Here is a 27,853-nt window from a genome sequence, read left to right as displayed (position 1 = left end):
GATTTGTTGTGACATGGTATCGTTAATTTGATCCTCTATACTACAAACAAAATATATAGATGAGCTGTCCTGTATTACCATACATTGTGTACTAAGTTACAAACCTTGTTTAATCCTACGAGATAATTTTTCAGACTATCTCTCTATATATATTTTTTCTGGCACAGCATGTAGTTTATTTTCTGTAAGAGAAAAGTTCGAAGACTCTAAGTTGTTTTTACTACAGCCGTTCTCCCTTTTTATGACGTTTAATATCATTTTTAAGATCATTTGTTGCCATCAGACACAATAAACGATTAACGTTACCACTATAGTACAGTATAGACCATAAACATGACGATAATGGGCCGACTTTTTTTGTCGAGAAGCTCTGGGGCTTGATGCCAATAAATGCGATATTGGGGTTCGAGTTCGACTATCGAGAACAGGGAATTCTAGCTCATTGCGTTCACTCGGCTAACCTATGCGATATCAATTAAATTCCAAATGCTTTTATTCTCCAAATTATAAACAGAAATATAAAGTACAATTAGTTTACAAAACACGTCTGCTCACGATGGAATTCCAACCGGAGTCCCTTAACAAGTAATGATACTAGTTTAAATAGCTAAGTAAATGAAATTTGTAGTGGTCAATTTGCCATAAGAAACGTAGAACGGAACATCCAGTTACAGGACATATTGACCATTTAAACAGAAAAATTGCATAATGTTTAAAGTTCCATATCTTCAGCATATGAGAGTATACATAAGACAATTTACTTACCAAGCTAAACCTTGATAATGAAATGACTTTACAGATATAGATTGACTTTGGATTAAAACAACCAAAATCTGTGTTTAACAAACATTTGAAAGGAACAATCTCTCATTTACGAACCTTTTTCTCGCCAAAAAAACGTATGGAAAAGAATTATACTACGGGCTGCTATGTACGCCTGTGAAATCTGGGGAAAGTGAATTTGTTTTAAGTTTTGATAAACAATCTCCAAACGACTCCTGTATCAGTAATTTGGGATTATGGACAATCTGCAGCCTAATTGACATTTAAATTACTATTTATAGGAACTGTTTAGGGCTTCTATCAACATAACTCACATACAGCTCTTCAACTTGCGCCTAGGTAAAATTATAACTGGTGATTATAATTAGAAGTCCATTATTTACAACTTGATAGAAACTTTGGCAAAATACGATATGATTCCTTTTCTGGAAAACTTTATTGAATATACTTTCCTAATAAAACGCTGTGGTAAAAAATAGTAATTTAATAAATTACTATATGCGAAAAAAAGTTGGAAATCGTCCGTCCAACGCCGCCATGAATTTAATCGGTCGGTATAGCAACATACACTCCTGCTTAACGGAACATAGTCTAATCAGACTAATTTCAACCAACTCTAAACTATTATGAAACAGCTACTTCTTTTGACATTTCTCGGCTCCTATGCAATCCAAGGCGGACAGTGTACTAAATGCGATAAATATACCGCAGGTATTCTGTACCATTTAATTCTTCATTTGTGAAAAACTCGTCAATAAAAGAAATGAACTGTTCTATGCGCTTGTTGACCTCCTTTCCAGTATGCAGACGATCATCTTATTTCTCTCTTTGGTGGCATTACCGACTTTGTTTACGAATTAAACTCAGACCCATGGAAGCAAATGATGTTCGATATAGCTTGTCACTTAAATGTACAAAGATTTCCAGGTTGTCTTACTTCAGAACGAATTTAATTCTGGTCAATAGGTACTTGTAATCTGCCCACAATTCACTCTTTTCGTATTTTTTTGTTTTTTCTTGAGTAGTGTATATATATGTTGTAGTTAAATTGCTTTATGTGCCATACTTTGTAGATCTTCATAAAATGGAGGAAATAAAGACAATCAATCAGTCAATCTATCTATCAATAGCTGAGGTAGAAATTTTCAATATGCGGGCCCATTTTCCCCAAAAATGTTTATTTCATAAAATTTAAACTTAATTGTTCAACAATCTAGAAGAGCAATATTCTACGTCCTTTGTAAAGGTTAGTTTAAACATATTTATTCAAATATAAGCACAAGCAAATACAGTGTACACATTTACATACAAACTCATGGTAGGATTCGGAAAGAAGCTAGATAGCTTATACAAAGTTCCATGTCCTTAAAAGTAAACTTGCAAGAATATTCTTATCAATAAGATGCATGTGGAATGATTTTCATAATTGACTAGTAAATAAGACAAACGAATAGAAAAACAAAAATGGAATTACAAAATTAGAGTAGAGATGCAGTACAGGAAAGCATTTATAAACCTTTTACTTTTGACAATAAACTTCTGAACTTTAAGAAAAACTTCTACATTTTGTTCAGCATTTAGAATATTTGAGCCATACAATACATTTACAGTAATAGGTACATCAAGTGCCATAGAAAATATGATTTCATTTCGTCTTAAAGTATATTTGGGTCAAAAGAGCAAAATATGGGAAGTTGATTCGACATGACCACAGTTGCAATTAGGGGAATTAACAAGGTTACGACTGAACAAACGTTCGTTGAGTGAAGTATTGTTCATTCGCAGTCTGGCATGTAATATTTGCCCTAGTCGTGTACCAATAAAGTAAAGATTCGGACATTTTACCAATTGTTCCTTAATCTTATTTCTAAAAATGTTAGTGGAAATAGAACTCCTAGTATTCTGAGGAAGTTTGTTCCACAGTTTAACTGTTGATGGCAAAAAGTATTCAGAATAAAAGTTAGTTCTCGTGCGAATTTCTAAAATATTTTGTGATTGTCTAGTATAATGTCAATGCAAGGAATCAACCGAGTTTGGAATTAACGATTGCAAATACTCTGGAGTTTCCTTGTTGATAATCTTTTATAATAATATGAGTCTATGTTTTTCCCTATGACTGTCCGAAAGTTTTTCCCATCCCGTTTCCTTATACAGTTCCTTGATAGATGTTAATTTGGTCCCTCTCGTCACAATTCGCATAGCTTCTATCTGAACATTTTCTAGCTTGTTAACTAAGGACATTGTTGAATTGTCCCAAATAACATCACCATATTCTAAAATCGGCCGAATAAATGAAAAATACATTTTCTCTAAGGTGATTCTGTCAAGAATGAAACGCATCTTTCGTAAAATATTAATCCTACTATAAGACTATTGAACTATGTAATCAATGTGGTCATGCCAAGAACCATTATTTGAAAAAAAATGATACCAAGATGTTTATGGGATTCATCGTCCTGAAGGTCCTGGCCATTCATCATCAAAGGTGGGTGTAATGGCTTTACTGACTTACGTGAGACGATCATTGATTCAGTTTTTTGTGGATTAAATTTTACTAGCCACTGACAAGACCAACGGTGTATCTTTTCTAGATCATAGTTCAAGATTCCCGCAGCATTTTCAGGAGTATCTACAATGACGTATATACTAGTGTCATCTGCGAAGAGCTTGATCGACGTACCAGTGTCAGATACTATATCGTTTGTAAAGGTTGAATACTAAGTTATTTAATTCAATGGTTACGCCTATATTATTTTACGGTACTGAAGTATGGGGTTATGAAAACAATGATATAATTGAATTTTTACATCTAGAATTTTGCAAGTATAATTATATTGAAAGTCAAAAATGTACTCCAAACTGTATTCTATATTGTGAATATGATTGAGTACATATGTCTACATGTATCAAAGCAAGAATGATTGGTTTTGTTAGGTGGCAACAAATTATAAACGACAAAAAATAGAAAATATTTTGAACATGGTATGACATGTTTTATAGACTTAATGAAAGTGATATGTACCAGTCTACATGGTTTTTTGGTAAAGAAGGTATCTTGGTAAAATGTTATTTATATATTCGGGAGATATTGGGGATAAGTTCCATTATTTGTTTAAGTACACATCCGTTGATAGTGACAGAAAAATCCTTCTCGCAGAAAAAATTGTTAAAAGACCAAATATTTTTACATTTAAAGCTTTGATGAATTATAGCTCATCACCTTCTTTTCTCAACAATTTTGTCTTTTTTCGTTGATTCTGGTAGAAAAAAGGAAGCAGAATTGTCAAAATGATGTTTTTCACTATGTTTCAAACACTACCTGATTCTTAGAGAGACTACTACTGAAGATGTTTCTAGTGTAGCACGGAAGACGTGCTGTATGTTTCTATTGTACATTAGGGTTGAATTTTGACCAAAATATAGACATACATGATGTGTTCTTTTTTTCCAAATAGTATCCTTGCATAAAAAGGATTATCTTTTGTTTTCGCCTTATATTAGTCTCTTCTGCAAACCTTAAACCGCGCTTCATGATTGATTACATACATGTATCACTCTGCTAATTTATACGCTCTGTTAAACAGGATTTGAACAAATACCCAGGGCAAGTGCAACACCCATTAAGAAATGTGGAGCCATTCCGGTGTACTGTACTAATTTGTAGGCAGGGGTGAGGTTAACCACCGAGTGTGGCAGAAGAGTAAAGTTTTGAAGTAGCGAATATGCCTCTTCGCAGAAGATTAGGATTATATAGCTATTATTTCCCTTGACCTTTCGTGAAGTTGATTAACAATCAGACAGAAAATGCATGTAGATCGTGGTCACTTAAGTGATTTGCTGTGCCTGGATTCGGGGACTGATTTATGAATATATATATGAACACGTTAAGAATACCTGCAATAGATAACATACATGTAGCCATGATCACCTCAATTCTACTCTCTGTCAGTAATTAGCCTGAATTCATTCTAAAAAAAATGTAATGATAAACCAGTAGAAATAAATGCTTAGGAACAGGAATTTCTTATCTGTATATATATATATATATATATATATATATATATATATATATATATATATATATATATATATATATATATATATATATATATATATATATATATTTTTTTTTTTTTTTTTTATTTTTTTTTTTTTTTTTTATTTTTTATTTTTTTTTTTTTTTTTGTGATCGCTACTATCACTGACGTCATGAAAGTGGGCATAACTGTACGTGCATGTCTCAAATGTTAAAGGGAGCAGTAGATATCTCTACCGCTGTAGATAGTCTACCATTCTTTAAGATATTTAATAGGAAACACTAACAAACCTATTTATAACATCTTCATTCATTATCTTTAAACTGCATTGTGCAAACCAACCTGAAGTGTTTGTTTGAATAAAGATAACATTTTTTGGTATACAAGTACCCCGTCATAAATTTATGAATGTAATGCCTATACACGTCGCCGTATACTCGGTTGTCTTCAATAGTGTTTATATAAGATATGTACTTACTTGTGGTTACAAACCAACGACGTCCCATCTCATACCGTCTTTGACAAAATGGCATTTCTGAGGAACATAAACCGTTTCCGGAATACCGTCGTTGTGATTCTTGCACCCATTCTATTGCTTCCATTACCATTAGTGGTTGGATCAAAGGTATTAGCATTTTATTTATTGCATTACATGTTTTCGTTATATGAATATGTGTTTAAGACAAGCTGAAGCATTGGCGGATCCAAGGCCATCTAGGGTTCGAACCCCCTAATGTTGGAAAATTTTGCTAGGTATAAATGTAATTACGTTCTAAGTTGGGACAAAAATTAACAAAAATTAGCAAATAATGGTCTGGAACCACTCCCCATTTTTCCATCTTTTCAAAATCACTGGATCCGCCACTGTGATGCTGTATGTAAAGGGACCCGCGATTGCGATCACGAAATATCTGCGAGAACTGTCTTTGCAACACATCTTTATTTCTTTAAGACGTTTCGGCCATGCACGTTAAGCAAATTGCGAAGGAAATTGAAGTATATCATACCTACATGGAATATTCTTTTCTGCCTTGCAAAATCATGCAGACATATATATTTTCTACAAACTAATAAAATTTGAAATGAAGTAAAAATAATATATCTAAATTATTTCAAATAACTTTGTGACATAATTTAGAAAAACATTATTTTAAAAAAGCCTCTTTATTTGGAAAATTATTTCAAAGGTGAGATAATTGGCGGAAAAATTTGGTGCTGTGGTCAAATGAATTTCTTTTTCAAAACAAAAAAAATAATAATAATATCTTTGTGAAAACACAAAAACATTTTCAAAAAATGGAAGTACATTTATGTCGCAGTGCTTTCATGGAGATCAGACACTTTGAAAAGGAGGGTACTACACTGTAGCTGGGGTTCCTCAGAAATAGGGAGGGTGCCATTTTTTGTCAATTTTAAATATAAAATTGACAAATTTTCCAATTAAAAGGGGGTGCCAATCCCTGTACCCCCTATCTGGATCCGCCACTAAAGATAATGATTTATTTATCATCCACGGAACTTGCAAAAGAAATTGTGTAGGCCACAGCAAACTCAGTAAACACAGTTAAGCACGATATTCTAAGTCCTTTGTCGGAGAAAAAGAGAGAGAGAGAAATGAAAAGAATAAATAGAAAACAACGAAAAGCTTGCTCAGCAGAATGAACATAAAGTCATCTACAGTTACAAATATAGACATGTCATCAGCGCACATGTGTGTCAGGTGGTATAAGGAAGTAATTATATAATGTTGTCAAGGATTAAAGAGTCATTTGCCTCGCCTTTTTATTGATTTCGCAAAAATTGATTGATGACCTTAACATTCTCTTTCAGGAGGCAAAATGTGCCTATATTTTATTCATCATGGGTATATATTGGGTAACAGAGGCGTTGCCAATTGCTGTCACGTCATTGCTACCCATAATTCTTACACCGCTGGTTGGATTGGGTAGTGCGAAGACGGTTTCCTCACATTATCTAAATGTAGGTAAATAATCAATAATGTAGAAAAAAGAGTGCATGAAAATAAATCCGATCAGGAAAATATTTCATTGTTATTATCTTTTTTTTCTAACATAAAGTTTTCCTTTCAGACAATGTTAATACTCAATAAATAAAGTTTTACTCGCAGCATACCCACAGTGTAAAACTTATAATTTAGGCTTTCATAATTAAGATAAAATGATGTATCCAATATAACTGATCAATTCAGGATCTTAGATTTTCCTTTTGGGGTTTTAGATCTTAGATCTTTTAGCAACAAAGATGACATTACTACAGTTGTACGTTCTCTGTCATTTCTGCTTCACTTAAAAAAACCTCGGATGGATTAAGGAGAATTTTTTTTCTTGAACTGTTTACCAGAATTTGTCAAAATAGTTCCATAAAATATTTAGTTAGAAATAAAGTTAGAAATAAACCACATTAACCATTGACCAAACTTTACGACAAACGTGATGACTTTTCATTCGGTATTGTTAACTTTCCTTTCATCTTTGGCAACATCCATCCAGCACCTGCGTATGGAGTGTTCATGTCACAACTCATACGTTATGCCAGAGCTAGCCGAAACTACGCAAACTTTTTGTATCGCGATAGAACTCTAACAAATAGGCTTCTGGAACAGGGTTATGTTGCTACAAGATTGAAGTCATTACTATAGAAGTTTTATGGTCGACATCATGAAATCGTGGATCGTTATCATGGTGTATCCATCTGCACCATGGAAACTGATTTATTCAACGGGTCATAGTTTTCCTTTCCTCGCTTGTCTACCCCGGACTTGACTTTTTATGAGCAACTTGGCGGGTGTTTCTAGAAAAGCAGAGGACGCTTACCCTACATGCTCCCAGTTTTTAGTGGAGTCCGAGTTGCTCATTTGCTTTTGTTACTTTGTATGTATGATTTTAGTTACTTTGTTGTGTATGTCTGTTTTCCATGTCGGGTCTTTGTCCCTGTCTTTTGATTACCGCTATAACCTTGGTTCCCTTGATTACTCTTTAACCCTTCCAGCAATTTTGGCGCGAAGTGTTGGACTAAAAAAAAAAAGGAACTGGTCAAAAATTCAACAAGTTCAGCTCTTAGACTAGTAATTTTAGAACCGGATCGTAAAATTTCCGGACAGATTCTCGCAATCAAGGTTTTTTTCGTGTAACTAGAAAATCCAAGTACTACTACCAATCCGTATAAAATTCAAACTGCAATCAGGAGAATGAAAAACCTAGACTGGGTGTACTGAAACTGCTTCATAATAAAAAAAAATAAAAAGGGAATGTGGTGGATTTTTGATATACATGATTCACCTTATGCCAGATATTTACAGAGACTGCTACTAAAAACAAAACAAAAAACAAAACAGTCTGTCTGGTAACTTTCAGCAAACGGAACCTCAAGTTTTTAATAAATAGAAAAATGTTAAAAGATAATTTCAAATCACTATCGTTTCATTTGAAACAATTCTACATGCACATGTACGTGGATTCACAAACCTTAAATCGCAAAGAATGTCAAAGGTTGAGTTCGATATCGTGTAAATTAAGCAAATATAAATGTGTTCTAAGTAAAAAAATATGTTTGTTTCCCATCACACCTTTGTAAAAATTTGGGTAGATACACATGTACAGAAGTACATTGTAGGTAGGGATTTTGTTTAGTATTTTACTTACATCATGTACATTGAGCTTATGGCAGACACATTCTGATTTTTACAGTACTTAATGAAAAGTTACCAAAAATCATAAGGATACTCTATTTTCAGCTGAGAAAAATAGAATGGATAAGGTAATAGAAAACACATATTTTTTTTCTAAGTGTCCTTATACGTTTCTTAAAATAGCATTCTTACCTTTTAGCCGCAACGAACTTGTAACGCCCTCGAACTATGAACTCGATTTGTATTAATAAGTAACAAAGTTTGAGACCATTGACCCTAAACTGCTTTTTCCGGGCTTACTCAGTTAGTACCTCCGCTAGTATACGCGTTTCCCATTCAAAATAGGTTGAACACTGTTAACATTTACATCAGAGAAGTACTGGGCGGGCTTAAAAAACACGAAAGGGCCTATATAATTGGTCATTTACTTTTTTTTCTTATTTATTAGGACACATCGATGCTTTTCACTGGAGGTTTGATAATAGCTGTTGCCATAGAACACTGGAACATCCACAAACGACTGGCTCTGAAAGTTTTATTACTCGTCGGAACTGAAACAAGATGGTAATCAACTTCTAAGGGGGAAACGAGTTGGGGAGGTCGAGGATTCAATCTCCGGTCGAGTCACACCAAAGACTTCAAAATTTAAAGTCACTAGTTCTCCGCCAATCACGCGGTAATAAAGGGGTAAAATGACGACTGGTTGGCTTACAGTCATAACATATGTCCAATTAGGGTAACATGCCTACCTGCGGGCTGTTATTTCTGTGAGCTAGCACAATAAAGATCCGACTCAGCGTGTCGGACTAGTACAAAGCAGGATCTCGATTCGTCAATCATCCTCGTCCTGAAATGAATGATATATCTGCATAAACAATCTATTAATTAATCAACCACTTATTTTCAAGGGAACAAGAATCAGAATTTTCATTCTTAAATTTTCGCTGCAATTTCTGTAGTGTCGTCTATCTTTTGATAAATTGGACTAATAATTTTTTTTCTCCAAGAAATGTCATTCACCCTTCATATCAAATCTGATCATTCTCCAATGGAAATAGGATGGTTTCTGATACCCTGTCGTAGTTTACTAATAAATCTCACCATAACACGGTAAAAAGAAAACTTTTGTAGTAGGTTTTCGCTAATCACTTAGCACCTCCTTTCACGAGTATGAAAGAAGTAATTTGAAAAAGGCAAGAAAAATTCAATATCATTTTGAAAGTCAGAGAAATTAAACGATCGGTTCAAAAAACTATAAAAAAAAATATGAAGAAAAAAACCTAGATTACGGTTTTTCAATTGCCTTATCCTACCCTCCCAACAAAATCAAAGTGTTTATCCCTCACCTGTTTCATTTTTAGGCTCATGTTAGGGTTAATGCTACCAACTTGGTTGCTTTCAATGTGGATAAGCAACACAGCGACTTCCGCAATGATGGTACCGATAGCGAACGCCATATTGATACAGCTAAAATCTTCAAACAAAACAGCGACTGAACCACAGGATGTTATTGAAAGTAACGTAATTTCAATCGTTAAGCACATGTCAATGAATGTGTCAGGCATTTAAAAAATATTAGTTCTAACAGTATTATGATACAAACTGTACTTCAAAAAGTAATTTAGATTTAGATAATGAAGAATTTGGGATTTGTACGTTAGAAGACAACCAAATCAAGTTCTTACCTTAGCGTGTTTATAAAATTACGCAGGTCGTACGTCACGTCCGCTGGTAGTGGTGGAGGCTAGTTATACAATGACTGTGGTTTCTGTATAGATGAAAAGGTGCTCAAAATATCAACATCATAACTTTGCAGGATTTACTACACAGAGAATTCAAATGACCAATTCAGGCGTAAGAAAACTCTGTTTTCAGAAGAAACTTTTTTAGCTCCATATGGTACTGTACATTTGTATAGCTTAGGCGTAGGAAGTGTGACAGTTGATACTGCCCCATTCGTACCAAAACTTCCAAAAATCAATGAAATAGTTCCAATATTTTGCATATTATGCATATAAATTATAATATTTTCTGAAAATTTACTGTTTGCCCGTACCAAAACAAATCCTTTCCTAATGCAGTGTGTAGAGCACGTTACGATGTCCTGACGCTGATCAATTCGTTCGGACCCACTGTCTCTATATTTTTCAGTGAAGGACACAAAAGAGGTTCAAATAAATGGGGTGGATTTTCCTGAGAAATCTCAAGGGAAAGACGTGAAGGAAAGGTAATGTAAAAATACTTATTAAGTGTCAGTCTCTGTAAGAATCGGACAGTCTGTGAAACATAGTATAAAAAAAACATCATTTTGATAGTGTAATATAACTATTTGCACCATCAGAATCAAGGAAAAAAAGATAAAATTTTCCATATCATGCTGGACCACTGAGTTACAATTTCATTGAAATGCACTAAAAATGAACATTTCAGTGGCAGATAACTCTTTCAAAAACCTCATTTTCCTAAGGTTCTATAATTGAAAAATTTTTGCGCAAAGCCAGTGATGCAGAGATCAAACAATGGTCTTTTCAAATTGAAAAAATATTACAGAATGATATGACATTGTCAGATCTGTAGGGTTTTGACATGCATGTTTCTGCTTTTTCCAATTTGCCTGATTCTTACAAATACTTACACTTAAGTAGCACTCCAGGTAAGAATCTAGCAAAAAGTGATTCATTATTGGAAAGCCAACGTATTTTTATTTTTGATATTTTGTTTAAAATATCGTAGTAAACAGAAGTTACTTTGTGGCTTTTCATGTAACCCTTGTTCTTAGGAGATACAAATTATACAGAATGTTTTGTAGATTTCAAAATAATTAAGGAAGATAGATAACTCTGTAAATGACACTAAAGTACAAGGCAAACTGTAGATTTTCAGTCTAGATTCTCTTCTAAGAGTAGACAGATTGGAATAAATAATTATACATTCATCATGTAGACCTATAAAGCATCTTAATTATACAATTAAAAATGTGTAGCCTTTTTTTTTGGAGTGAAATAAATACTACAGAATGTGCATGATTCTTACAAAGACTACTACTGTTTACCTACTTTCTCCATTGAAATTGTGCATTTTTAAGTGAAAGTTATCGGCCTCTGATTTGTTTTAAGTACCAGTCCATATAAAATTCAGACATTGTCCAATATAGAGTGATTCATAGTGAAGCAAAAACCTATCGAACAAACTATTCTTTTTCAATCTATATATCATATTTTTTACTTCACAGTCTTCCATTTCATGTTCACATCTGTACTTTTGAGAAAATCGGTGGGTTTTTGAAATGCATGAATCACTTCATGCCTGAATTTTACTTAAAAAGGTAACGCTTTTCTTTAAATTATTAATTATTCCTTTTTTTATAATTCTTGTAACAAAAAGTTTTGTCAAATCTGATCTGTGTGATTTAGTTCAGAGAGCATTTAATCTTGTAAGAAAAAGACTATTGTTATTATTAGTATCGAATGTATATATACCTTGATTTAAAGTCATGTTACGACGACGGAAAGTGACGAAGAAAAAGACGACGAAGAGTACAACAGAGTGTGTAAGATGTTGTCAATCTGCATTGCCCAATCAGCTACTTGTGGAGGCGTGGGCAGTCTGACGGGCACTGGACCGAATGTAATCTTCAAAGGACAGAGTGACTTGTAAGTCATGACACGTGTTACATGTACAATTTTAGATTGAGTAAAACCTATCCTAACCGAATCCATTTTGGACTTAAAATTCGTTCCGTTCAGAAATGTGTTTGGTTTACAAGGTTAAAGTTCATTCATATTGCTTGAAGCGACTTTTAAAGGCGTCTGGTTTTCGGATTATTCGGGGTTCGGTTTGGGCATGCAGGTTCATATTTGTTTTGGTCTTACGCATAGACTGGCTTTAAACCGCATCGGTTTTGAATATGATATTTTTTTTTATTTTTTTTTATCGTGTTTTCTTTTGGAGCGTTATAAAAATCCTCGATGTTTTTCCTGTATACATACGATGTAAAATAGGTCGAGTACCATTTTTATTTTATTATTTTTTGGGAGAATCTATGTTCTCCTTTTTAGAATGTGTTGATATTCTGTTTCACCTGATAAAAAGTGCATGAATTAAACTTTGGTTCACATCACACTTAGCCCTAATAATCCAGTCGTTATATTTTGCTACCAAACTACGATCTCTAAAATAGCAGTCCTCTTTAAACAAAGCTGTATCAGTTCAGTTTTTTGAAGATTTATAATTCCGTGTACCCGGAATATGCGTTTAAAAAGGAAACTTTAATGAATGAATTTTATTTATACATGAACAAGGAGGTCAATGGTAGGTGAAATTTTTAATATGTACATGTATTTAATTATTATAGTGATTGATATACTACCCCTTAAAAAACATGCTACATTGTCATTATAATAAACAATTACTTCACAGCGCAACATCGTTGCATATATATATCTTTATTCTCGAACAGCCAATTTACATTGGTACAGAGAAAATCAACAAGTATATAACGCACACATTCATGTACAAACACAACTATTTTTTACAATATGTACAAAACTGTGACAAAGTGACGGTACAAACAGAGAGTAAGCCAGGAGATCAAACAGTATCGTTAATATGTTAAATAAATTTACATAAATTGTTCACTAACTTTTTGTTTTTTACTTGACATTTATTTAGTACAGAAAACTTAAAGGTGTTATGAGCTTTCAGATAATACCTAGGTAAAAGTCTTTTGCGTTTTTCGGTTAAATTAATACAATCAAATGTATAGTGGTATTCGTCTCCTAATTTTTGACATGAGCAGAGATGACAATGTCGGTTTTTTCTATCTATATTTTGCCATCTGCCCTTTTCAATTTGTAATTGATGGTTTGTAGTTCTGAACCTACAAAATTTTATTGCGTCAGTTTTCTGTAAAATATTAAAACATTCTTCAAATTCAAGCCTAGTCTTAAAGATTCTATGATTTAATGTTTTGGAGAGTCAAACACGGTTGTACGAATTGGTCTATCAGGCTTTGCCTCACAACACCTTTAAGCCGGTTAACACTTTCGGAATTTTCGTATGAAAAGCCACATTCATTCCAAATTTTCTGTGTATACGACTCCTAACATAAGGATAAGTAGTGTTCTTTGAATTTTTGACATAGTTTATATAATATGCATGAGATTTTTGTCTGTTTACCAGATACAAGTCTTCTCCAAAATGCAATGCACCTTAACTTTATATCAATTTCTAGTGGGTATCTATCCACCATATATACCCTATAGCTAGCAGTGAACGATTTCAAATTTAAAATAATTTTACAGAATTTCTAGTGAACTCTTTCTAATGCATTATCATTACCACATCCAACAACCTCATAGCCATAAAGTAATATAGGTTCTACCATTTTATCAAATAAATCAATTTGAATACTAATTGGAAGTTTATATAGTCGTCCCAATTTAAGAAGCTCATACATAGCTCTAAGATCTTTATCGGCCAAATGTTTTTATTATCATACCAAAAGTTGCATGATTATTTACTTACTCTTATTTATTTTCTTCTTATTTGTTTTTGTTTTTTGTTTTTGTTTTTTTTTTTTCATTTACCCTTTTTTTATTTGATTTTTGTAGAATATTTGCAAAGTACGGAGGAGAATCCCCAGTAACGTTTTCAACGTGGTTTTCCTTTGGGTTACCAATATCAGCCGTCATGTTTGTAATATCTTGGTTGTGGTTACAGCTTTTCTTCTTAAGACGGTTTGTATAGTCACGTCATTTGATCTGAAATATTTTGATTTTACTTTCTCTTTCACCTAAAAAGTGTTCAATGTCAAAAGCATAATATGTACGTCCAGGAGAGAATCGAAAATGTAATCTGCGGTTTGAATTCATTTTAATCTCAATTATAGAAACATGCACGTTATGTATACATGTACATATTACATTATGTATTTTATTTAATACGGCATTATTTGTAGTTATGACAATATTTAAACTGTACAAGTTAATTATTGAATACATAATATAAAAAAAACTTTCCTCGATAATATTCTGAATATTAAATGCCAAAATCTGAGTTATATGCCATATCTACCCGATACTCCTACATAATGTGCAGTATATCAGCCAAAAGCCCAAAAGTAAATGAGCAACTCGAACTCCACTAAAACTGGTAGCATGGACCAGGTGCACCGGTAGGGTACAATGTAAGCGTCCTCTGCTTTTGTAAAAACACCCGGTATTGGTCTTGGGTGCTATATAGTGTATGCACTACATAGGGATAATGATATAGGGTTGAAACAATCACTTACATGTATATTATATATACAAAAGACGTATATTTTAATATAAATATATAGCATGCATTGACTGTATACACCAAATACATGTAAACTGTACATCAAATGACTTCCTAATAGGTCTTATACTAAAAGCAAATATGTTTTACAATGCAGGGAGTTTAAAATATCATTTGTTGCGGAAAATAATACAATTTTATTGTAATTTTATGAATATTAATTTTCTTTAAGTAAAACTTATTATACGTCATAATGAATCAAGGGGTTACTCCTTATATGTGTGGGATTAGGTCTCTCGTTTTAATGTTACAAAATATATGAAAAGGTCTTAATTTTTTTTTCAAAGGCGAAATATATGAATAGGGTGGGTTATAGAATCCCAGCTTCCCCTATTAAAGAAATACAGAAATTGCTCCATCGGAACCTCTATCAAACGACACCGAGTATATACATGATTGTACATTTACATTTATATTTTTGTATCTGCCGATTAGCCAATACTGAATATATTTTAGGAAATGTATGATGTGCTGCTCAGGTGATGCAGAATCACGAAAAAGAGTAAAAACTATGTTGAAGCAACAATATAAAGATCTTGGACCTGTGAAGTAAGACTTATCATGTGCAATATACATGTTGCAAATTTTCGAAGATTTTTAATATTATATTTTGATTATGTTATGTTCCTGTTATTATTCGACCGTTAGTATATTTAAATCATTACGCTCATTGGCGGATTCAGAGTTTTAGGTAAGGGGCCTCAAAAATAATTATTGAGAGGATCACCGGTGAAGATCACGAAGTGAGTGTTTTTTCATGATTTAACACACAATTTTTCAAAAATTTTGTTTCTAAGGGGGAGGGGCGAGATCCCCCCCTTGGATGCGCTACTGACCCTTTTGTTTTACATGTGCAAAAACCTTAGCGCTGTATACTAATTTCAGTCATTTCACTATGTATTTACATACCAAAATTTGGTCTTTTCTTGAATTAGACATATCAAGTTACAAAGACACCAGCACCGATTCATCTTAAACGTTTGGGAGTACCTGTAACTTCAATTTGTTTATTTGTGCGGATGGCAGCTATATTCATAGTCATGGGCTGCCCAATCTTTATCAGACAGTAACCGTTGCACTATGATTGCATACAATGCATACTAGCACCAAATTGACTGAAATTAGCATACTACATTTGTATGTTATTAACTAAATGGCACGTGACTTTTTTACACTTGAATCCATTGGTGGAATCAGAATCAAAATTGGTGAAGACCTTATGGTGGTCTCTGAATGTATTGACTATAATTTTGGATATAAGGTCATGCACTAGTGAATTTGTTGCGTTGCATCATATTTGTTCTTTTCCATTCCTCTGAAATTGTTTATAACGCTACTACCACGGGTAAAATGACCCATAAATGATTTTTCGTTGCATGTGGTTTTTGTTGTTTTTTTTGTTGTTTTTTTTGGGGGTTTTTTTTGTATGTTTGTGTGCGTGTATGATATATAAAAACCTATTCCTTGATCCCCTGTCCCAAGAAAAAAATATGTACCATATGTGTACATGTAGTCACCAAAGTATGCTCGCTAAAATAGTTACGTTCAAGAAGCTTTTTTTTTATCAGTTTTGCCCAGGCAGCTGTCATTGGACATTTCATTTTACTGGCTGTCTTATGGATAACAATTGATCTCACTGACGATGTAGGATGGAAGAATTTCTTTCCAAACAAGTAAGATTTTAACTTATATTTAACCTAAAAATCAGGCAAATTGCCAAGTACAGTAGCATTAATACTGTGTATTTGCCTAACTTCTTTTCTATGGTACGGTCTTGTATTATTGTTGAAAAAAATGGCTGATTTTGATCATATGTTTTTATTTTATTTAAACATATTTTATTGTCAAAGACATTTGGATTAGACACAAGTTGTACAACTTATCAATGCCTTCTTCTAATATATATACATTTGAATAATATATGATTGATACTTATGACATTTACAATAAATAGTATTATTTACAAAGTTACTATAGACACAAACAAACTTACAGTGACCCATAAACATACATTCATGCACTAAGGATTAAGCATGAATAAAATTAGACAAGCACTTTGAAAAAATATTTATTCAAATTGAATGTATTACATGTATGTTTAAATGAGTTAATTTTTTCAAGACAACCATTGCATTAATGCTACAGTGGAATATGATAAAAATAAACACAAGTAGTGTTCACGATATACCATACGAGCTGTTACGACATTATATTATTCACGTGCAAACTGCCTAGTAGCTTCAATGAACGTTTGAACATGACTAAAAATCAACGAGTTAAACTCATAACTCAAATTATCATCTCCAACAAGCAGAGTGTTGAGACAAACATTTGTTCCTATACCAATCAGATTGTGAAAAAGCATGTTTCGTTTCACAGTAAAATTTGGACAAACGAGAAAAAATGTTCTGCGTCGTTTGACATAGCTCCACAAGAACAGCTTTTATCAAAAATAATATGTGCTCTAAACAAGTCGTTTTTCAAAGCACTACACTTATTTCTAATTCGTGCATGAGTCAAATTCATGAATCGTTTATCAATAAGGTAAAACGGTGGTGGCCTACTAATAGCATTATTATTACGATATTTTAATTTTAAACGTAATTTAAATATATCAGAGGAAGGTGATTCTCGTAAGAGATCCAAATTGTTCCATATGCTCAATGTAGCTGGCAAAAAATGACTGTTCATACAATGAAAGTCTAGTTGGAGGGACGCTATAATTGCGGTTATTGCGTAAGTTATACAATGGTATCTCAGATACTAATGGGGGAAGTAAATCTGATAAATATTCAAGACAATGTCCATTAATCATATTATACAACAAAAGAAGCTTCTTTTGTTCTCTTCTATCCTTTAATGTTTGCCAACCAGTCTCTCGATAAAGTGAATCTCTACTAGCATATGATGTTAAACCCGTAACTATTCTGGCTGCTTCAAGTTGGATTTTCTCAGTTCTGTCTGAATTGACTAATCCACATTTATCCCAAACTTCGCTATATGACCAATCGAAGTGTCATCTGCAAATATTCCACAAAGCCCAATCATACTATCAGACATGTCATTGACATATACATGTGATACATGTACAAGTAAAAGAAGGGGACCAAATACAGATCCTTGTGGTACACCAGCATACAATGAGCTTATGGTTTGTTTTCCATCCATGAGAACAATCCTTTGTCTTCTAGATTCTAAATAACTGTAAAGCCACTTTAATAAATTACCCTTGATACCATATAGTTCTAACTTAAAAATCAATCCCTTAATCCAAACACAGTCAAAAGCCTTGCTGACATCGCACAAAGAAATGCAAGTTTTTTTTTTACCAGAATCTAAAGACAACAAAATTTCATGATAAAGTTCAATCAATTGATGAACTGTAGAAAAACCAGGTAAGAATCCCGACTGAAATTTATTAATAAGATTATTGAAAAATGAATGATTAAAAATAGGTTTATAAACTATCTTGTCTAAGATTTTACTTGTGCAACTCCACAAAGCAACTGGTCTATAATTTGATACCTTTGATTTGTCTCCCTTTTTATACAGGGCAATAACATGTGCCGATTTCCAATATGATGGAAACGTATGAAATCTTGATGATTTTTAAGAGCATGCATAGGGGTCTTGCTATTTCATAAGCATTCTGTGACTTATACAGTCTGGGTCAACTGCTTTGTTACATGTAGGATTTAAATTTAATAATACGTTAATAACATCTTGTTCGACAATTACAATATCAGAGATGACCTCTCTTCCTCTGTCATCAAAATCAGGAAGATTTTTATCTATGTTTTCAATATCTATAACAGAACAAAAATATTAGTTCAATATATTACATTTATCTGAATTATCAAAAATATTGTTGTTAGGATCGCGGAGTGGTGGTATATTGTTGCTTGGGTTATCACCCTTCAATAACATCTTAATAGTCTTCCAATATAATTTACTATTGGAAGTTTTTAAATCTGAAAATGTCTCGTTAATACTCAGATAAAACTGTTTAACTGCGTGTATGTTTGTTTTGTTTTTGTTTTTGTTTTTGTTTTTTTGTTTTTGTTTTTGTTTTTTTTTTTTTTTTCATATTATTTACCTTGTTACGTTGCGCCTTGTACTAAAATTGATTACTTGGCGTCTTATGTCTTAAATAATATTTCCGTAATTGATCCCTAATTCTGATCGCACGTCTGATGTTTGAGTTGAACCAAACTTTATCGTTTTCTTTAATCATCATCTTTTGTGATGGTATACAAAAGATAGTTTCAAAAATGTGTCCGTAAATGACTGACATGCTATGTCTACATTAGGTTGCCTTGTAATTAAGTTAAACCAAGCAGTATCAGCGACCTTTCTACGTAAGATATCATAATTTGTTCTTTTATAGTTCCAAACTTGCCTCATATGGGTCCTCTTACTGTCATACCTGGAATCAATAGTAATGTAAGTGCCATCATGATCACTTATTCGGTGATCAATCTGAACAATATCAATCAGTGACCGGTATACTGTCTATTACTAAATTAGGGTCTAATACAGACTCAGTATTGCCGAAAAAGTATGTAGGTTTAACAATATGTGAAAGGCCATTTACTGTAATAATATCTCTAACTACACTTGGAAAAATTAATCAAGAATTTTTTATTCAAATCTCCAAGTACAATAACCTTCGTGCACTCGTCAAGAGCTGCCTTAATTGACTGATCAAATAGACCCTTAAAAGGTTGGATCAGAGTGTCTTTCTGATCTACAGACTATATTTATTAGAGTGACCATTCGTTTAGTTATCAACACAAACCACGTCAATTCTAAATTAAGAAGTTCAAGATCAACACGCCGTTGAAAGTTTAAGTGATCTTTAAAATATACAATATTAAGTCCACCACCCGCATAGTTCCTATCTTTTCTAATCGGATTATCCGGGAAGAAGAATGTTATCTGAACTGACGGAAACATCTAAATGTGATTCAGTTAAGAAAACTATATCATGTTCATCAACGAAATGAACAATATCGATTATTTTATTACCAATAATATAAAAAATAGAAGCATCAACACATACTATATATCCTCATAATACATAGAAGTTATGTTGACAATGTTCTTAGTATGTAACCATAATCGCATAACTAAATTATACAATAAGTTATACATTGAAAAATTAAAATAGCGACAACATTTTCTACATAATGGACGAGTCTTCATGAAGAAGATACCTATGGCTGCCCGATAAGATTCCAAGCTATACATTATCTAACAAGATAAAGTGCGAGAATGAGATTCTCGTACATACATAACACATGAAAGAAAATAAATACGGAACAGCCAAATTAAAATGTGCAAACGGCTCGAGGGTATGTTGTATAAAGTGTAAAATGTAAAAATTGTAAAAGTTATGATATCTGTCGACATAAACAATTCGCAATCTGAGAATTTAAAGTTGTGAAAATGCCAAGTAGTGTCAACAACAAAACATGTGAGTTGCGGTATTTCATGTTGACTTTTTCGTGAATTAACTTGACGTTTTGACTTAATATCTCGACAAAAGCTAGTTCTTCGTGGTAAGTAACGATAAATTATCGCGAAATTTCGCGTTCGTCGAAATAATACGTCAACAATTCAAGTTATTTCACAAAAAAGTCAACATGATTTATCACAATGCAAAAATCTTTTAGCTGACAGTACTTGGCATTTTCATAACTTTAAACTATAAAATTGCGATAGTTTATGTCGACAGATATCAATACGTTCACGACAAGTTGAGGAAACGTGTCTCCATTTTGTCACAATAATTAGCTCTAATGTCGTGATATTGGTAAAAAGCTATTGCGAAAATATTTATGTCGAAGCTGGATATTGGCATGACTCTCTATAAGTCGTGATAATTAACTCGAACGGTCGACATAATTAACTTAACTATCACGAAAAATTATCGTAATTTTTTTAGATGAAATTGTCATTTATGTCGACAAAATATCCCAATTATCACGACTTTTCGAGATAATCTTTCGCGACTTTTATTTATCACGATGACAGAAATAGACTTTCTATGGAAACGCATATGGTACACCCCTTGTAAGGATACTTTGTGGCAAATAAGTCAGAATGATAAGTTATATTGTGTGTTATAAGCTGGAATCGAATCACTATGTAAAAGATAACATGTCGGAATGATGTAGAAAAAATGAATTACAATGTCGACTTGCTAATATTAATGTAATGACATGTTAGTAAGATGTCGACATGTTGAATTCAACTTGTTCATTTATTATGTCAACTTGTATATATATGATGATAAATTGTCATGTTGAAATCAACATGTCGACATCTTGTTTTTATGTCATTACATTTATATGAGCAAGTAGACATTGTAAATTCAATTTTTGCTTTATTATTCCGACATGTTGATTTCAACATGACGATATATCACAAGATGAACAATTTGACGTTATATGTTGACATCATCAATAAACAAGTTGAATTCAACATGTCAACATCTTACTAAAATGTCATTACATTAATATTAGCAAGTCGACATTGTAATTCATTTTTTTCTACATCATTCCGACATGCTATCTTCAACATGATAACTGGATTCCAACTTATAACGCACAACAGAACTTATTATTCTGACTTATTTGCCACAAAGTATCCTTACAAGGGTGTACCATATGCGTTTCCATAACTTCCATACTGATAAAACGAACAATAATGGAACATTTGCCACCTTTATCTCACCTATGGGATGCGTTCTACCGATGTCACTGATAGAGATGTTTGTATCTATGTTTTTTATCATACAATTGAAAGAGTTGGTTATACAAATAAAATCTCATTTTTAAGAATCACCGCTTTCAACAAATTTGAAGAGAGAAACAAGCCGTTTCATCAGGTGAATCATTCTGAAATAAATGAATTCATTAATTAATTATACGATAATGCCTATGAAGATGGCACGACGCCATCACAATAAATTGCAATCCCAAGTGACATTAATATCGCATGAAACGTAAATAAAGCCTCTAGCCGTAGGTGAGGGCACTATCAATGTTTAAGGCAAATGAATGTTACTGTCTAAAGACAGTCATTATCGATAATGCCCTAAATAAGCCTTTATTTCAATGGCGAACATTAAAGGAACATTGTCTATATCTTTTTGGCAGTTTAATTATATAATAGTCGTCGATAAACTGGTCAATATCGATATTTAGACTGCCCACAGGAGTGGTATTGACTAAGACCGGGATAATGACCGAGCCGTAGGCAAGGGCATTATCGCTATCGCTGATTGATTGTTGGGGTTTAACGTCCGAGCAGCAATATTTCACCATATTCAGACGATGAACATGAAATGGATGACAAAATGAACATAAAATGAAAAAAGGGATCATGGGATACAAGGATAATAGGGTCGAAAAATTTTGATTGCCACTAGAAAAAGGGATGGATGGGTAGGGTCGGGCAATTTATCCTCCTGTGGCGGAGCGCAAAGGTTCCTACTCCTATCGAATACCACAGCATGGTTCTTTAACGTGCAAGGAACATGACATCTTTCCCAACACGGTGCACCACTATGGTTTGCGGTAAGGTTTTCCGTATTATAGCCTGACAACCCCAGCACGTAACACGCCAGGGGTATCCCATTCGCAGTCAATACCTCTGTCCTACAGGCAGCCTAACTTGATATTACGATATTGACCAGTCTATCAACAACTGTTATGTTTGTTTCATAGAGGAACCATATCATCGATTTTTTTTCAGAACGTCGAGCAAATTGTTTCTGCATATTTACGTTGACAAAAGCTTAATCACGAATGCGTTTTAATAAGTGGATGTAACTCTCAATTTGTAACCGGGCATTATCACATTATGATATTGACTGGTCAAACTTTATACAGCAGGTTATTTAATAGCACGTGTGAAAGTTTTATCAAATTACTGATTTTTTACTGATATGAAATAATGTATATTAAGGAATACCATGTGACCATATTTTAACCAATCAAAATAGCTTAGATTACAAATGTTATTATCGTTACCATGGAGCGCGAAAACATAGTATAAACATGTATCAATATACATGTACTCCTCTTAACCTGCAACTCAGACTTTTTATTTAAGCTTTGATATGTCGGGTAAGCATATCGTCCTTTGTTTGCTTAAACATACATAAGCATATGCCTTTTGTATCAATACATGTATAAATGTCCAAATAAGAAGTAGAAAGTATGTATGCTGAGAAAAAATCGAAATAGCGTTGTCAATGCATTTCACAATTTTATCTTAGTTATTACATTTTCCCCGACTAGATTTCGGAACCCCTACAGTTACTTGACATTCTTATAGCACAAATAGTCTGCTGCTTCATTTTCTGTTTTATTTCATTCTAGAACCGTCACCAACTCAACACCGGCCATACTTTTGTCCTGCAGTCTTTTTATTTTTCCATCAAAGCTCAGAAAATACGGTGATAAAGGTTAGTAATTCACTAAACCTTACCAAAACACTATTAATTTCATGTGGTACATGTATCTGCAGTGCTTTATAATCGACCTCAAGGTAATATCGTGTTTGTATTAAGTATTAGAAGACGGGGTCAGGCGCCTTGTATGATTGGTACTTCTATCTGAAATGGTCATCTTTCATATAAGTTTATCATTATCTATTCAGATAAAACTTTTTTTGTACATTGTATTATACTTTCTACAATAATCAGCAATTTAGTCGTTGGTCTTATCCTTACCTGCTCCACCCAAACACAATGATTGGATAAACGATGAATCGACCAGTTAAAATTCTGCGATATACTACCCTATAAGTGTATCACCCTGTGTCTACGATATATCACCATTTTGATCAGAGTTTTTTCCCTATTCGAATTTTCGAATGTATTCAGTATATTAGAAAACATACCACAAAGTGTTATTAATAAAGGTTGTTCAAATTGTTACACAGGAATATACGCAACAATAATAAAATGTATCACTATCGACTGCGTCTCGGTTGATATATTTTTTTTTACTTTTTGTGATATTCCGATGTAACGATCTCCTCTACATGTGCAAGCACTAGGTGTATGATAATTGCTAAGTAATGCCGGAAGTAGTAAGGTGGTATAATGACTTATTTACTCGAACTACTTTATTTCAGGACATATACCACCTTTATTAACTTGGAAGACAGTAGAGAAAAGGCTCCCATGGGGAGTGATAATTCTGCTCGGCGGAGGGTTTGCTTTAGCTTTCATTAGTCAGGTAAATACAGAATAAAGTCCCATATATACAGGTATATATTTTTTCACGAATATTATCCGCTTGATATGCCAATATATGTCAATATACAATGTATTATACTCGGCGTCACATAAATAACATACTGTTAAAATTTGAATAAAAATATTTTCTACGACTTTATTGACACCTACCGTCGTTTAAATTGTCTTAAATGACTTGCTCATTTGTTTAGCCAAACGGCTTCTCCCTAAACATTGAATCGTTAAATTCCGGTCAGATTTTAATTTTCGGTGCCAATATTTACATTGTAAAAAGTCGGCCATGTTTACAGTGATTGGGTTGCTAGGAGATGTTGTTTACGTTCAAATGGTTTGTCCAAAAACCGAATAAGCTAGAATGCATTTCGGCGTTAATTCGGATATCTTGGATTTATTTTACGCGAACAACGTACAATACCGAGAAGTTGATCAAGCAGACGATTGTCACCGGAGTTCGACGGGAACTCACGAACTTCGTTTGTAAACAAATCGTCCCGTAGAAACCAACATGGCGGATATTAGTATGGGATTTTCCCGTAAGGATTTGTTACGCATGATTTAAGCCAATAAGCGACTCGTTGGTATTAACACGTCATGCATATATGCGAAATATCTTCATATTAAATAAAAGAGAGACAACTCTAGCGGTAAGTTCCGACGGTTTAAAAAGTAGAGCTTAAATTCGAAAATGTGTTGTATGTGACGTCGAGTATAGTAAAATAAAGTAAAGTTGCATATTGTTTATGCTTACCAAGAAAAGACGAGTGTTTTAATTGCAAAGATCTGTAAGTTAATTTTCACTAGTAATGAAAAGGCTTTCACTTGAGTAATCATTGTTGCAAATTAGATCATATGAATATATGTAAGATTTAACACCTTTTTTCTAGCACATGGAGAACACTTGGGTCCGGTTTCATGAAAAAAATCTCAAGTAGAAATTTATCTCAAATCCTTGAGTTTTTCCTCAAATATCCAATATTAAGCAATCTCATTGGTCGAAATTTTAGTTGAGGAAATATTTGAGGAAATCCTCAGATTTTTTTTATGAAACCCAGACCTGGCGTTATATTTGATCGTAACGTCATTAAACGTCACTATAATATATTTATCTCGGTCAGTTTAAATCTACAATGACATCTTCGATAATTTCAAACTGTGCATCTTTGTTTCTATATTATTCGTCCTAAGCATGGTTTGATGACGCTTATATAAACATAAATAAGTATTTTTCTGCAAACTATACTACCAAGCCTCTTTCGATACTATAAAATTAAATGCTAACAGCTGTCTAAGAGGGTCTTAAGCCTTCACACAACACTTTTTACTCTCGTAGTGATACATGTAACAATTCAGTGCGGATCCTGACAAAATGCGAAAGATCGTCTGCAAACTCTCAATGGCATATTATTATCGGAATAAAATAGCATCATTTAATGTTACTAAAAAGATAGAACACTTACATATAAATACATAGTTCTTGGTAGAGATTTTAATGCAGAACTCTTAAAGCGTTCAATGTGTTAAAACGAAATGTTTATACATGTATCAATATCAGGTATGACATGTATATTTAAATGTGCATGAAATAGGACAAAAATATGTCTGATGTTTGCAAATGGGATTCATTCTATTTGTGGGTTGTACATTATGCAAGCCGGGGTATCACTTAAGAAGCTTACTAACAGTATTGGTTATTCCCACATTATATTAACTGATATTATAGTATTCATTCATTTCAGTCCTACTGTAGTAAATACAAACTTTAAGATATTTTTTTTCAAAGGAGTATGGATTATCAAAATGGCTGGGAACTCAACTCGCAGTATTTGATTACCTAGAACCATGGGTTATGAATATGGTACTGTGTATTATTGTGGCGGCGGCAACGGAAGTAACCAGTAATGTTGCCATGACGACATTGCTAATGCCGATACTTGCAGAATTGGTAACGTTACGTCTACGTTAATATGAAAATACGTATCTTATACTATTTACGGTTTATTTATCTTGTGAAAGAACTGGGCAACATGTAAACGCTTATGAGATTGATTATTTGTAAAACATACTTTCTTTGAAACTGTGCAAATACTGCGTTTGATATAGGGCAAAATATGTATTACTTCAGAAACCCAGATGTACAGTGATTTTATACAATAATTATACATACTATGGCATAATACGAGATAGTTACATGTATGTTGTGCCGTTCAATGTAAATTATCCAGAAATGACTTTTATCACTTCTACTTCAAAATTATAGAAAATCTATGCTTGAAAATATCAGACTTTTCAATTCTTTTCAGTCTTTACAACTGGAAGTTAATCCACTCTACTTCATGTTTCCTGCAACCATAGCAACATCATTTGCTTTCATGTTGCCAGTGGCAACACCGCCAAATGCTGTAGTGTTCTCTTATGGCTATATTAAAGTCATTGATATGGTGAGTAGTAGACCAGGAAAGGTATATTAAAAATGCCGGTTTTAATTGTTTGATTTGGTTTCTATATTTGTCCTATGTTTCTAATAAACGTGCATATAATTGCATGTATGCATGCACGCACGCGGGTGGGACATTTCGGAATCATCGATGATTTAGAATCGCCAAAGAACTATGATCGTAAAATTCGAATTTAGGATATAACACTTTTTATTCAGAATGCATTGGTATAACTAAAATATTTCTTCTGCTTATTTCATTTTTTTCAGGTCAAAGTCGGATTTATTATGAATATTCTCGGAATAGCAGTATTGGTTTTAGCAACAGAGACGTTGGGAAATGCTGTATTTGGTTTCCATACACTCCCGGATGTTTTCAAACATAACTTTAACACTTCCCTTGTTAATAGCACGTGTGACTGTTTAAATAGTTCCTTTTCTTTAGGGAGTTAAGAATTCTAATCTTTAAGAATCAGGCAAAGTTGAAAAATATTAATCATGCTCAGAAAAAAACACACACTTTTGACAGTATGTGCACATAGTGTATGGTCTTTTGAAGACGTATTGACCGTTGATTTGTCTTAGAAGTGTCAGCGGATGCAGAAAAGCGAGTTCCAAGTTACAATAAAAGGGGAAAGAGAGTTTTTTTCTATTTGATGTTGAAATTGCAATGCATTTCATATAATTATTCATTTTTTGAATTACTAAAACTTAAAAAAATAAATAAATACCATTTCAGTATTTTAGTAACAGAGACGTTAGATAAGATTTTGAATAAGATTTCGTGGAAAGACTTGTGTGTTTCTTCAACCATGATTCACCAACTGCCTGATTCTTATAGAGAACCGTTTGATAGGTAACTACTACTTCTACATTTATTTATATAAATGTATATGTGGAACTAATTTACAAATGTCTTCCCTAAGACAGGCATCTAACATGTATATTGAATGAAAAATAATTTTTCATATCGTCTTTGTAATTTTGTCGTAGTTATGTATTACTGCAATAAAGCAGTCAATGAAATTTGCGACAAAACCAGCCGGACATTGACCCTTTTGAATATATACAACACCAACACTCTCCACGTCCATCAAGAATACATGTACTTGTGAACATCTCATCTGGTCTAGTGAAGTCCGAGTCGCTCATTTTCTTTTGTGACTTTGTCGTATTATTTTGTTTAGTTTATGTTCTTTGATGTGTGTGTTTGTCTGTTTACCATGTCTGGTCTTTGTTCCCTGATTACATTCCTTTGATTTTCACTAGAGTCTTGGTTCCCTTAATTACTCCTGCACGAAAACCATCGTCCTGCGTGTTGAGAGAAGAGAAATAAA

The 27,853-nt window shown here is 33.1% G+C and overlaps 1 protein-coding gene across 2 annotated transcripts; it reads left to right on the top strand.

Annotated features, from left to right (window-relative positions):
- The first annotated feature begins 5,221 nt into the window (after positions 1 to 5,221).
- LOC148606995 (Na(+)/citrate cotransporter-like) lies at positions 5,222 to 27,717 on the top strand. 2 transcript variants are annotated; one of them, XM_088544954.1, is made up of 14 exons: positions 5,223 to 5,445; positions 6,651 to 6,800; positions 8,918 to 9,033; positions 9,831 to 9,985; positions 10,621 to 10,696; positions 11,961 to 12,122; positions 14,082 to 14,207; positions 15,265 to 15,357; positions 16,377 to 16,481; positions 23,199 to 23,284; positions 23,959 to 24,062; positions 25,863 to 26,024; positions 26,383 to 26,520; positions 26,787 to 27,717. In XM_088544954.1, exons 1-14 carry the CDS (start codon positions 5,347 to 5,349, stop codon positions 26,967 to 26,969), a joined length of 1,755 nt encoding a protein of 584 aa, XP_088401080.1. In that variant the 5' UTR covers positions 5,223 to 5,346; the 3' UTR covers positions 26,970 to 27,717. The 2 variants fall into 2 exon arrangements, with proteins under 2 accessions (XP_088401082.1, XP_088401080.1); XM_088544956.1 differs by lacking the exon at positions 6,651 to 6,800 and having other exon boundaries at positions 5,222 to 5,445.
- Positions 27,718 to 27,853: the final 136 nt, after the last annotated feature.

Source organism: Perna viridis, chromosome 9, assembly GCF_037379345.1.
Source record: "Perna viridis isolate PV_CMFRI_1.1 ecotype Kerala chromosome 9, ASM3737934v1, whole genome shotgun sequence".
NCBI lineage: Eukaryota > Metazoa > Mollusca > Bivalvia > Mytilida > Mytilidae > Perna > Perna viridis.
Note: the sequence above shows the minus strand (reverse complement) of the source record. Positions and strands in the feature narration are given on the sequence as shown.

Bases quoted from the DNA above. Each gene is read 5' to 3' on its own strand.
- LOC148606995 (XM_088544954.1), top strand. From the start codon at position 5,347: ATGGCATTTCTGAGGAACATAAACCGTTTCCGGAATACCGTCGTTGTG. The intron at 6,801-8,917 runs GTAGGTAAATAA...CTTATTTATTAG, and splicing joins TTTCCTCACATTATCTAAAT to GACACATCGATGCTTTTCAC. The intron at 24,063-25,862 runs GTAAATACAGAA...TTTTTTTCAAAG, and splicing joins CTTTAGCTTTCATTAGTCAG to GAGTATGGATTATCAAAATG.